We start from the raw sequence: 13,698 nt of genomic DNA on the forward strand, positions 1-13,698 counted from the left end.
CACGAATAGTTTACGGACTAATAACAACAAATTGTCAATAGGAAAAAAGTTTGGATATCTAAGATGTTTTTCTAACATTATGCATATTGGTAAGTGAGAGGCAGAGAATAAGGTGTTATTAGCATTTGTGGGAGAGGCCACCTCTTCTTCAGCTTAAACCCTATACATTAACGAGCCTAATACATTTCCGCATTATTGAGCGGTGTGTGGGCACCGGAGTGGAAATCCCAACTCCCTAGCTCTTATAATTTTCTAGATCCTCGTAAAGGCCGAAGACAGACGAACATAGAAGATCGACTCGGATGTTGTTCAAGAATATAAATCATACTTACATAGTTTGAAGCTAGAGAACATAGTTTTCCGATCCGACTCATTGTTGGTAAAATGTTTGCCTCTATAACAGTTAAAAACCCTCCGACTAATGCGAATTGCGTGGGATAAGCACTCAGTTACCTCCCCACCACACACAATACTATTAGGGCCTCGTAAATTTCTCTTTCTCATGCAACCAACCATGGTATTCTAAGACAAACTAGCACACAAAGGTGGGAAAATGTTGCCTGGAAGTTGATACAGTAAACATTCCGCAAAGGTTTCCCATGAATGTAGAGAAGACCAACAAAAAGGAAAACATTTTGTATGCAGTGCCGAACCTCATTGTTGGCACTTATTATTTTGAACTTGACGTCTTTTTTTTCCTATTATTATTATTACAACATATACGTGATCAGGATAAATGGCAGGATAGATCTGGTTATTTATATCCATTTAATTGCCAAAAATGTTTTAAATCGGACCATACACTAGGGTGCGCCCTGGCATGGTGTGCAATCTTAGGAACTCAACAGCCAAGTTGACCTGATCGTTAATATGGTAGCTAATGATAAATCAGATAGAGCTAGATGATTCTGGTATATGAAACGACCACCGGAAAAGTAAATTCGGTGCAGGGCTGGTACTGGAATCAGAACCGTAATGCTGTATTGCTTGATTCCCTGAGTTATAATAGTCAAGACTTACCAACTTGGGCACTGGAGCGTCCAACTAGGCCAAAACATATCCAGAGCGCTAGCCATGAGGATATGGAAGCACTCAATAACACTCGCACCATCTTTGGAAAACCTTTTCTTGAACGTTTTTCCACCATTTTCGTCAACTGGTCGGATGTTTTTAAGAGCTTATTTTTGACGCTGTGAACTTCTTCTGAATTTAGCACATTCAAAGTTTCAGCTGTAAATCTTGAATTTATCTTATTTATTTTTATTTATTTTTTTTTTATCTATTCAATATTGATGTTCATTCATTTGAGTCCACACTTCATTGTACTTCTGCAGTTTTGTAAGCCATAGACATTATTCGTTATTCTATAAGAAATGGATGAAAACAACATTATTTTTATGATAATTTAAGCAATGGTTTCAAAATCTACCTTAATTGCTTAATAAAAATAATTCCATTACATTATATAGTAAGCTCAGTCAGAAGTTTGCAATGCAGTAAAGGAGACGTTTCCGAACCCATAAAGTATGTTATTATTTAATACTATTAAGATGAAACCTTCAACCTTGCTTTTATTGGTAATATGTAAGTTGGAACGAACCGGATCTAACAACTATATCCTATAGCTTCCATAGAAATAATAAAAGAAATATTAAAAACAAAGAAGAACGTTATAGTCGGGGGCCTCGACTATGAGATACCCGTTACTCAGCTTAAGGAAGCCTAAGGGAAATAAAGATATATAAGCAGGAAAACGCTATTGTAAAGCCCCGCCTACAGGGTATTTCATTATATATATACAAATACATTTTTCCAAAAAAAAAATGTTTAAGCATGACTGTGCCACAATTTTGCGCGGTTTGTGGGCGTTAGGTTAGTCGATAGGTATTAATGAGACAACTATATTTCAGTTAAAATGTTGTTTCTATCATAAAAACTGGAGGCGCTACAGATTTTCGCGGATTGTAAGCATCCTTGCCTTGCGCTGCGTTTGAAGCTCAGGAATCTGCATGCCAAGTCTGATTTTTCCAGCTCTTATAGTTTCCGAGATCTTAGCGTTGATGCGGACAGACAGGCAGATGGACATGGCTAGATCGACTCGGCTAGTGATCAAGAATACGAGTATATATACTTTATGGGGTCGTAAACGTTTCCTTCAGAGTCTCCCATTTCTTTTAATCAAACGAATTTTTAACAAAGCTGCCAGGGGAACGATCGCACAATTAATACCAAAATAATAAAAAGACAGTTGTATTTCGTTTTCGAACACGTATTCGGTAGTAAATTGAAATGGAACATTATCTTAATATTTTTATACCTTTGCAGAGGGTATAATGATTTCAGTCAGAAGTTTGCAAAGCAGTTAAGGAGACGTTTCCGACCCCATAAAGTATATATATTCTTGATCAGCGTCACTAGACGAGTCGATCCAGCCATGTCCGTCTGTCCGTCCGTTTTTAAGCAAACTAGTCTCTCAATTTTTAAGCTATCGGGCTAAAACTTTCCCAAAAGTCTTCTTTCTATTGTAGGTAGTATATAAGTCGGTACCAGACGGCCAACTATATCTTCTAGCCCCCATAGGAACTATAAAAAAAAATTTTTTTAAATAAAAAAAATTTTATATCTGTTTTTTAACATGTAACCTCCTACGCTTAGAAATAACATTTTTTAATTGTTTTTGAATTTTGAATTAAATTTTATAAAAATCTAACGACTATGTCATATAGCTGCCATAAGAACAATTGGAAAATTTGTCGGAAAACATGAAAGAAATTATAAAAATCTAACGACTATGTCATATAGCTGCCATAAGAACAATCGGAAAATTAGTCGGAAAACATGAAAGAAATTATATTTTTGGTGTTTTTTTTAACATATAACCTACTACGCTTGGAAATAACATTTTTCAATTAGTTCTGAATTTCGAATTAAATTTGATCAAAATCGGACGACTATATCATACAGCTTTCGTAGGAACAATCGGAAATTTGGTGGGAAAATAATATGAAGCAAATTATAACTTTAGAGCTTTTTGACATATTATCTTATAATATTGAGAATATAATCTTTTATATTCTTAAGAATTTCGAATTCAATTTAATAAAAACCAGAATGGAATAATTTTTTTAATATTACTGAAGTCAGAAAGAATCCTTAAAAATTTCACATGGTGTAACTAAAGTTGATTATTTCTTATAACTGAGAGGGTATACAAACTTCGGCTTGCCGAAGCTAACTTCCTTTCTTGTAATTAGTTTTACGTTAACTGCAATGCACCCACGGAAGCGACATGCAAGGGTATAGAAACAGCGGCTTGCAATTCCTTATCTTTATCACAATTGTAAAATTTTTGTTTCAGATTTTTTTAAATATTGAGAAAAATTACATTTGCTTAATGCGATATGTGCGAATTTTAAAGCTGAGAAACGGGTATGTGATTGTTAAGACACTCGACCATAGCGTTCTCTCTTTTTTTTAAGCTAGAAATTTATGAAATTCATATTTTTGAATTATTATTTTTCTTAGCTAAGCTCATAAAAACGAACATTTATTTATCTTATACGCTTCAAAACGATTAATATTTCCTTTAATATTTCCCATCCTTTTATCGTTTCCGACAAACTTCCTGAAAACAAGGAAGAACGCTTTATTCGAGTACCTCGACTTTTTAATACCCATTACTCAGGGAGGCGGATTCCCGTTACTTAAAAGGGAGAAGGAGATATAAGCGTTGTGGTCGTGGGAAACTTTTTTAAGTCGTCACAGTTTTTCGCAGATTGTCGGCGTTAAAGTAGGCAAGGCAAACTTTTTTGGGCTAATCAATAGGTACTGAGGGAGACCTACACATTTTCCTTAAAATTGTCATCTAGCATAAAAACTATAAACGCAGCTTTTGGGCTGTTTGAGATAGAGTGGGCGTTTTAAACTGTAAGATTGAGCGTGGCATGTCAAAGAGATACGGACGGACAAACAAACGGACTTGGCTAGACCGATTCGGCTGTTGATGCTGATCAAGAACATATACAAATAGCTTTCTTCTTCATGTTACCTACTTTCTGACGAATCTAGAATAGCCCTGTACTCTAAAAGTAGAGTGGATAATGTTTGATCTGATCACTTTTCCAATTCTTACCTATATATATAGATGGATATCAACAGGCCATACCTAAAGTACCTTTACATACACTTATGCATACATATATAAATGTTTCTTTTACTAAGACAAAATAAATAAATAAGACAAATTCAAATGAAAACTATTCCTAAAAACGGATTCGGACAATGATATAATTTCCTTAGCCCGACCTCTGCATTGCCGGCACTGATGTAGTTATATATATCGTCGCACACTCGCGATATATGTACATATAATTATAAATGTACATATGTTCCGCTCTATGTATACACGCATAGGTATAAAAAGATTCGCTATTTTAAACTTTTGCTCATTTCAAAAGTATGCACATTTGTTCAATATTATGCCTTGGACAACTTTTTTTTTTAATTCCCTATCACTTATGGTTGACGAATTACTTGTTGCAGCAACAACTCATATGGCTTTAAAGATATAATTATTACTTAACACTGTTGCAAAACTCATTTTAGCGAATCTTATAATATTTTATTATTGACCATAGATTATCGTGGCAGTGGATTCGACTGCTTACCATCTTTTTAGCTAAGAACAAACATTTTCTCTATTTATATTTTATTTTCCTTCTCATTTTCTCAAAAGTAGTAATTATGTCAATTTTACTTTAATCAAGACAGCGATTTCCTCTCTAGCCTTAATTTTTACTCTCACATTGCCTTTTGGTCGGTTTTCTCACTTTTTTCTACTAATGTAATGCTCAGGTTATAAATATTTCGTTATTCCTCTGTTCACACGCGTTTCAATGGCTTCAGTCCGATTCGTTCAGCAAACCGACAGCAAGAGCGGTACCTCGACGTTCTCGGCGTTCGACGTTCAAACTGAAACTAAAAGAAACTTAAAGGCAGGCAGCTAACGCTAAAGAGCCAAACGGCGAGACTGGGAAAACAACCCCTAAAGTGGCGTCGGCGTTCGGCTGCTTTGCAGCTGCTGGTGTTTCGGACAAGTGTTTGGGACATATGCGTCAGCACACGTCAGCCGGTTCTGGCGGACTTTCAGCGGCTGTTGCTGTGAGTTAGACTCGGAATCTGAGGTTGCGATTTCCCACGACTCTTTCCCGACTAGTAGCAAAAATATTGTTAAAATGCTACACATATGTACACTGTACATTGAACTTCGAATGTGCTTGCCTTCCTTTAACATACATGTTTCATCTTCGTGGACGTTACTCCACATAGTGACAAGGGGTTACAGGAGAGTGTGCGACTAGTATATATAGCAGTAAAATTAAAAACCTGATGGTGCAATCATAAACGTGATCCACATACCGCAAGGTATTGCAAATACTTAAAAGGTTGCTTACCAACACTTTACACTCAGAAATGGGCTGACAATATCAATTCAAGAACCTTTTACTACCACACTAGCATTCCTTAATTTAAACCATGCTTTTGATCTAAAAATTCATAATGCTTAAATTAGGTATGATTTCTACCCCAAAAAAAGAGTAAATTATACAAATAAAACTAAGAACAAAAAAAAAGTAATTTTTTAACGAATGAATTTTGTATTAAATTTTTTTCCAATATAATCGGATTTTCATTAACCATGTCAAGGTTAAGCTCAAATGAAGAATGTCCTTTTTTACGCCATTATTAAGTATGGCTATCTTTGTAGATTGCTGTGTACCTAACTGAGTTCAGAGCAGTTGTGTTAAGTCCTATTAGCATAATAATTACTTTTTTTTATTTACGAATTTTTAAACATATTTTCTAAAAAGAATTACAAATTACAAACAGCGCAGTGAAGCGTTTCCCTATGAATATTCTTGTGTTCCAGTTTTGAAGCTATTTTATGCATTATATTTCAAAGATTTAGAAAAACACAATATTTATTAATTACACCCAAAAGTAATAAATATATTTTTATACCCTCGCTGAGGTTATAATTTCAGTAAGAAGATTGCAACGCAATAAGGGAGACGTTTTCGACACCATAAAATATATATATTCTTGATCAGCATCTCAAGATGAGTCGATCTAGCCATGTCCGTTTGCCCGTCCGTTTCTACGCATACATAAGTCGGAACCAGCCTGACCGGACAACAACAATCTTACAGATCCCATAGAAAAAAAAAAAAAATTTAGTTATATCGTTGGTGCTTTTAACATACAACAACATTTTTAAATTGGTTCTGAATTTATATTTAAATTTGATTTAAATCCGACGATGTTAGGAACGATAATAATATAATATGAAACAAATTATAGCTTCGGTGTTTTTAGACATTTTATCTTATAATATTGGAAATATCATTTATAAATTTTTATTAATTTCGAATTAAATTTAATACAAATCAATCGCTCGTCTAAAAAACGGTCGGAGAAATAATGAAATATTTTTTTTAATATCACTGAAACTAGTAATAATCCTTACAAATTTTACATGGTGTTATTAACATTGATTATTTCTTATAACTGCAAGGGTATACAAACGTCAGCTTGCCGAAGTTAACTTCGGTTCTTTTTTAGAATTTTTTTGGTTGGTCGTTAGTTTTGCGATAATAGCTGTAAAATGGACTAGCTTCTTGACAATGTATTTAAAAATGAAAATAAAATCATGTAACACCTAGATATACACATTTTAAAGCTATTTAGATTCAAAGATTCAAAATTGCAACTTTTTTTGGTAGCAGAATAATAATCACAGCACAAGGCTTAAGAAGATTTATAAGCAGAAAAACGATATTGTATAGCGCTATCTACACCCTATTTCATTATATGGTAATGTGGGTGGCAGACAGATTAAAGCGTGTTGCACATTTGTGGCCATTCTATAGGTATTTATAATACCAATACATTTCAGAATGAAAAAGAAATACGCAATATTCGAGGGCCTTGACTATCAGATACCCGTTAATCGCACATTGTAGGCGTTAGAATGGGCCCAGAAATCTGCATCTCCAAGTAACGAGTATACATATAGAATAAAAACTGTGACCGGCAACGATAGGTATTGACGAGACCAATTCATGCATTTCAGTTAAAATTTTTTTCTAGCATTGAAGCTGCAGGCGCTACAATCTTTCGTGAATTGAGGGCGATAGAGTGGGCGTGGCACCCTGCTGAAACAAACGGACAGACAGACATGGCTAGATCGACTCGGCATGTGATCCTGGTCAAGAGTATGTATATATATTTTATGGGGTCGGAAATTTTCTACCTTCCACATACTTTCTGGCAAAGCTATGTACTATATAAATACCAATGGTGGCAAACGTAAACGATAAGTGGAGATGTAGGCGTGCTGGGTAACAGATATCTAATAGTCGATGCCATCGACTATAGATATTTAAATATTTAAATCGGACCATTCAATAATAAGTTAGGCCCAAATAATGATAAATAGTTCGCAAATACAATAGAATGCGAGAATCAAATAAATTGGGGAACTAACGCTAAAGATACTAAATTCAGAACTCTACAACGAGCATTGGCAGGTGGAAGAGCTCCAACTCTTGATCGAGGGTCGTTTGGTAGGAAGAAGGTCAGTTGATTGCGTGCTCACCTGCCCGTAACAGAAACAACCCCCATTCTCATCGTTTACGAACGCGGCATTGCCACCCCGACCGTTTGCATTTCTTTAACTTCTCCAAGGCACAGCTGACGCGCCATGCCTCAACATAAATACTCTGTATAAGCCAACACCCAAGCGAACAAATAATTTTTAAAGCGACAGAACTAAAAGTAACGTAATGACTAAATTCTAAAACAAGGAAGAACGCTATAGTCGAGTGCCTCGACTATCAGATACCCGTTACTCAGCTTGAGGGAGAAAGATAAAAATGGAGATATATAAGCAGAAAAGAAATATTCTAAAGCGCCACCTGCCAAATATTTTGGTATATGTGGGCGGCAGACAGTTAGTTTGGTGGCGTTAAAGTGGGCGTGGCAAATATTTTTTTTAGAAAAATCGAAAGGTTTTAATGACACAAATATGTTTTAGCAAACAAAAATGTTCTAGCATGACAATTGTGGCCAATTTGGGTGGTTTGGGCGTTAGAGTGGGGTGGCACATTTTTAATTAGACAAATACATTTCAGTTAAAATTTTTGTTCTATCATAAAAACTGTAGGCGCTACAGATTTTCACCGATTGTGTTTAAAGTGGGAGTGGCACCTCGCTGAAACAAACTTGCTCGGCGCAGGAACCCCAGGAATCTGCATGCCAATTCTGACGATTCTAGCTTTTATAGTTTCCGAGAGCTCAGCGTTCATACGGACAGACGGATAGACGGACATAGCTAGATCGGCTCGGCAAGTAATCCTGATCCAGAATATATATACTTTATAGGGTCATGTCATTCTGTCCGTCTGTCCTTTTGTCCGACCGTCTGTCTGTCCGTTTCAACGCAAACTAGTCCCTCAGTTTTAAAGCTATCGGCCTGAAACTTTCCCAAAAGTTTTCTTTCTATTGCAGGTAGTATAAAAGGCGGAACCAGCCGGATCAGACAAATATGTCTTATAGCTCCCATAGGAACTACCGGGGAAAAAAATTATTTCTCCGGTATTTTTTTTAACATATAACCTTCTAAGCTAGAAATAACATTTTTTAATTGCTTTTGAATTTCGAATTAAATTTTATCAAAATCGGACGACTATATCATATAGCTGCCATAGTAACGATCGGAAAATTTGTTGGAAAGTAATATGAAACAACAACAGATTAAGTGTTTTTCGACATATAACCTCCTACTCTTGGAAATAACAATTTTTCATTAGTTCTGAATTTCAGCAACAATACTTACAAATTTTACATGGTGTTAATAAGGTTGATTATTTCATATAGCTGCAAGGGTATACAAACTTCGGCTTGCCGAAGATAACTTCCTTTCTTGTTTTTTTATTAAATTTACTTAAATTTAAATCTATTAACTCAGAATGTAATGTGTGCCCAATCCAATTTCTTTCAATCTTCACTCAATTCAATCACTTTAAAAACTTTGCTTGAACAGGCTTGTATAACAAAAACTAAAAATATGTATTTATTCCCTTAAAAAGGGTATTATAATTTTGGCAAGAAGTAAAGGAGACCTTTTCGAACTTATAAAGAAATCCATTTAGCCATGTCCGTCTTTCTGTCTGCGTTAATACCTTTTGCAAGTTTAGTTTAAATGCTAGCGATCAGTCTACGCAGTTTTAAACAGACAACCTGGGATTTTTTTAACGTGTACTATTTGTTAAATAAGTATACACGTGTATCAGGACTTAAGCGAAAAAAAATTTTTTAAGTTGTAACTAAAATAATATAATAATAATAATAATATAATTATATAATAATATTTAATATTTAATATTTGTAGTTTATGGCAAGCGAAAGTAAATTGAAATGGGACGATATCTTGATATTTAATTGATATTGTAATTAGTTTTAAGTTTTGTAAACATCGGAAAGCTCTTCACCTACGATGTTCCAACGGGAACGATCTTCTTGTTACAATTAAGTTAAGGTAATTTGTTTTATATACGAAAAATAAAATTTGATTGATTCAGTTAGCAACAATCCTTAAAAATTTAACATGGTTTTACTAACATTAATTATTTCTTATACCTGCAAGGGTATACAAACTTCGGCTTACTGAAATTAACCTTTTTTTGTTTTGTAAATAATAAATTATTTCTCTGATCGTTTCTTTGGCTGTTATATTTTAGAGTCGTCTTATTTTTATTAGATTTAATTCGAAATTCTAAAAAACACAAAAAATTATATTCCCAATAATATAAAATAATATGTTAAAAAAACACCTACGCTGTAATTTGTTTCATATTATATTTCCCTGAAATTTCCGATCGTTTCTATGATAGCTACATGTCATAGTCGTCATGAAATTAAATTAGAAATTCAAAACTGATTAATAAGTGTTACTTCTAAGCGTAGGAGGTTATATGTTATATATATATAAGATATAGTTGTTCGATCGGGCTGGTTCGGGCTTACATACTACATGCAAAAGAAATAAGACTTTAAAACTGAGAAACTAGTTTGCGTAGAAACGGATAAACAGACGGACGGACAGACGGGCAAGGCTAGATCGACTCGTCTAGTGATGCTGATCAAAAATATATATACTTAATGGGGTCGGAAACATCTCCTTCACTGAAAATGATAATACCCTCTGCAAGGGTATCAAAACCTAAAAGAACTGTCGCAGCAAGGAATCCAGCTCGTAACGTTTCTTACAAATGTCTTAGTCCTAATGCCTCTAACAGCTGAAACACACTGGTAATTACTATTTTCGGATTGCGTTTTTTAGTTAAAATGTTGAAAACAACAACAACATACAAATATTCCCTCGCTAAATATAAAATATTTACCTTCCATTATAAGGTCCGAAACACTTCTTCCCCCTTATTACTTTTCTCCGGATACAATACTCTACGAGTAACAGTACACTACAAGCAATAAAAGAAAATAAGGTCGGAAGGTTTAGGTCTATGGAGTAGATCTTTCATATATTGCAGTAACATTCAGATACTTATTACATTTTTACTTATATGGTAAATACAGAGCGTTAATCGTCCATATTATGAGCATTGTTTTTGCTTTATTAGGGATAAGCACTAGGGATCTCAGCAGTCGAGTTGGCGGCCATTTGGTTCCCTTCACTGACATATGTCGAAGGGTAACTCTTTAATCCCAATAAGATCGTTCCATTAAATTGCGTGCTGCTAGGTGCTATCAGGTCAGTTTGATTAGGCATCAGGCTTAAAGAAGTACTTCCTTGAAATCCGTTGTCAGTAGAGCTTTTTGGAGAAAAAGTCTTCTTGCGAGTAGCATTGCCATGACCTCTCTTTTTATTGTTCTTTTTTGGCGCGGATTTACCCCTATCGTTGTGTTTAACTTGGCTGGGTTTTGCAGGTGATGTTGAAATAGTCGTTGTTACGGCCTTAAAGAACAGTTCTGAGGGAGACACTGTTGTTGTGATCTTTGGCTTTGTGCCCGGAGGCATTTTTGGCTTTGACCTCAAAGATGCCACGTTATAAGAGATAGGTTGGGCTTGAAATTCCTCAGGACTGCCTAGTACTAATACGAAAGAAATAAAAGAAATGCAAGCCAAGACTAAAATCGGACGCATGATTACTAGGCGACGCCCAACGGTAGTTTAACAGAACTGAACTGGTTAAAGTTGCTTAATTTCCCCCTTTTATACGTAGCGCACTTAATGAGATAAGCAAAAATTGCGGCAACTGTAAAAGCAAGCGGAACAACTGTTTTCAAACTCATACAGCTATTCCAACATCATAAAATAATATCTGCCACCCATTAATCACTAACAATTATATAAGCACTATTCAACCGACTTTACAATCTAGTATACTTTCAGCAGCAACCACCAACAATATGAAATCTTGGGGCATCTGTGCTTTCATCTGTATTACAGGAGTATACGCGCAACTTGAATTTAATATTCAAGTGCCTAAGCATGGGGACTTAATAAGCTTGACGCCCGCTGTTGGTCTAATTCGCAGCCGCCGTTATGCCGAGATCCCTCAAATGAATTTCCAGGGATTAGCTTACGACAACTTGCTAAATAATGTGCTCAATACGACCACCGAGGAGCCAACAACGGTGTTCACTGAACATACTAAAACAAAAGCATCCGTTAAAAGTGCGAAACGGCCCCAAAGAAAATTGCGAAGGTTGAAAACTATGTCTCCAAACCCAAATTAAATAAACAATAACTATGCGTATTGGATATATTTTAAAAAATAATACAATTTGTGTAAATTGCTTTCTGGTCTTAATTTTTGATTGGGTTAAGGTTCATACTCATACGAAAGATAAAGATCTTTTGTTTTCTTACTGTGATTTTTTGGTTTTAGCAAATCTAACATATGTTAAAAATCATAATTTAGACGATCGTCAAAATACGGATTTACCCAATGAGACTTAAGTCGCTTCTTATTGGCTTTATATGGTATGCTGTAACAAAAGTAGCTATTACAATTCTGGTTTTATTCTGAAATACCTGTTTTATTTGTGGTATACAACTTTTTTAAGCCCATTTAAATTTGAACTTGGAAATTATCACATTAGACAACACTGGACCCTCATGAAACAAGTTAAAACGTTTCTACGATCCAGCCGGATCGGAAAACTTTATCTTATAGCTCCAATAGGAACTATCGAGGAAAAAATTAAAAGAAAAATATATATTTGGTGTTTTTTAACATATAACCTCCTACGCTTGGAAATAACATTCTTTAATTATTTTTGAATTTCAATTTAAATTTGATCAAAATCGGACGACTATATCATATTGCTGCCATAGAAACGATAGTCGTCCGATTTTGATCTATTTTAATTCGAAATAAAACCAATTAAATTTTCTTCCCCAAGTATATATATCTATAGATATCAGTACTTCTATTTGTCGAAGGTGCGATCATTTGACCTATACCTTGACTTTTACCTCGTTAAATGGTGTTATTGTTTGATATGAAAAGTTTGGGTTTTAAACATCAATCATATTATTCATCTACTTCTCTTAACCTGTTTAAATCAGCGTTTGGATACGCATACACAAAATTTAATGTTCATGTAGTGTTCAACAATGTTGAATGTCAAGGCCTTTAGGATTTTAGCCTAAGCCGTTTTCGACAAAAAATGGTCAAATACGCCACTAACGAAATAGATACCTTGGCATTTCTTTTACAAAACTAGCGGATTCGCAAAATAAAATGTTTTCATATTCTGATTTTTATACCCTTGCAAAGGGTATAATAATTTCAGTCAGAAGTTTGCAACGCAGTGAAGGAGAGGTTTCCGACCCCATAAAGTATATATATTCTTGATCAGCGTCACAAGACGAGTCGATCTAGCCATGTCCGTCTGTCCGTCCGTCTGTGCGTCCGTTTCTAACTAGACTCTCAGTTTTAAAGCTTTCGGACTGACTTTCCCAAAAGTCTTCTTTTTATTGCAGGTAGTATATAAGTCGGAAACAGCCGAATCGGACAACTAGCTCCCATAGGAACTATCGGCGAAAAAAAAGAAAAAAATTATATCTTCGGTGTTTTTTAACATATACCTTTCCAAGCTTGGGTATAACATTTTTAAATTAGTTCTGAATTTCGAATTAAATTTTATCGAAATCGGACGACTATATCATATCGCTGCCATATTAACGATCGTGTGATTGGTTTATATTATCTTATAATATTGGGAATATAAATTTTTATATTTTTAAGAATTTCGAATTCAATTTAATAAAATTATTTATTATTTTTTATAACTGCAAGGGTATAAAAAATTCGGCAAGCCGAAGTTAACTTCCTTCCTTGTTTTAAAATTTTATTTTTTGCGCAATTAAGTAAATACGTTTTTTAAGAATTAGCCGAAAAAATTTATTTTGTTTCGTATTCTTTAAAGTTGTTAAGAAAACACATTTTTTCAAAAAGAACCATCTGATTGCAAATTGATATCTCCATATTAAATAGACTTAATTTATTTTGTATAAAATTCTCTGAAATCTTTTAATTTAAAATTTACAACGCTTTTCTTCCAAACCCATTCATTTTTTAAGTCCTGGTAAGCAATCCTTTTACTTTT

General features: G+C 34.5%; 1 protein-coding gene and 1 long non-coding RNA gene across 11 annotated transcripts in view; one reads left to right on the plus strand and one right to left on the minus strand.

Annotated features, from left to right (window-relative positions):
- Positions 1–4,981, minus strand: part of LOC108030804 (B-cell receptor CD22) — an 87,725-nt gene extending 82,744 nt beyond the window's left edge. For 3 of the 10 annotated variants that reach the window (XM_044095392.2, XM_050886590.1, XM_050886589.1), the window contains exons 1-2: positions 4,668–4,974; positions 1,021–1,364 (exon numbers count right to left, since the gene is read on the minus strand). In XM_044095392.2, coding sequence (XP_043951327.1) covers positions 1,021–1,147 — 127 coding nt within the window. In that variant the 5' untranslated portion in view covers positions 1,148–1,364; positions 4,668–4,974. Of the gene's footprint in view, positions 1–1,020; positions 1,365–4,667 lie in introns of all 10 variants that reach the window. The other 7 variants (XR_007763785.1, XM_050886587.1, XM_050886586.1 and 4 more) reach the window with 5 other exon arrangements.
- On the plus strand, positions 4,976–11,880 carry LOC122819062 (uncharacterized). Its single transcript, XR_006368513.2, has 2 exons — positions 4,976–5,160; positions 11,463–11,880. It is a non-coding gene; the product is annotated as an uncharacterized LOC122819062 (long non-coding RNA).
- The last annotated feature ends 1,818 nt before the right edge of the window (positions 11,881–13,698 follow it).

The sequence above is a fragment of the Drosophila biarmipes genome, chromosome 3L (genome assembly GCF_025231255.1).
Source record: "Drosophila biarmipes strain raj3 chromosome 3L, RU_DBia_V1.1, whole genome shotgun sequence".
NCBI lineage: Eukaryota > Metazoa > Arthropoda > Insecta > Diptera > Drosophilidae > Drosophila > Drosophila biarmipes.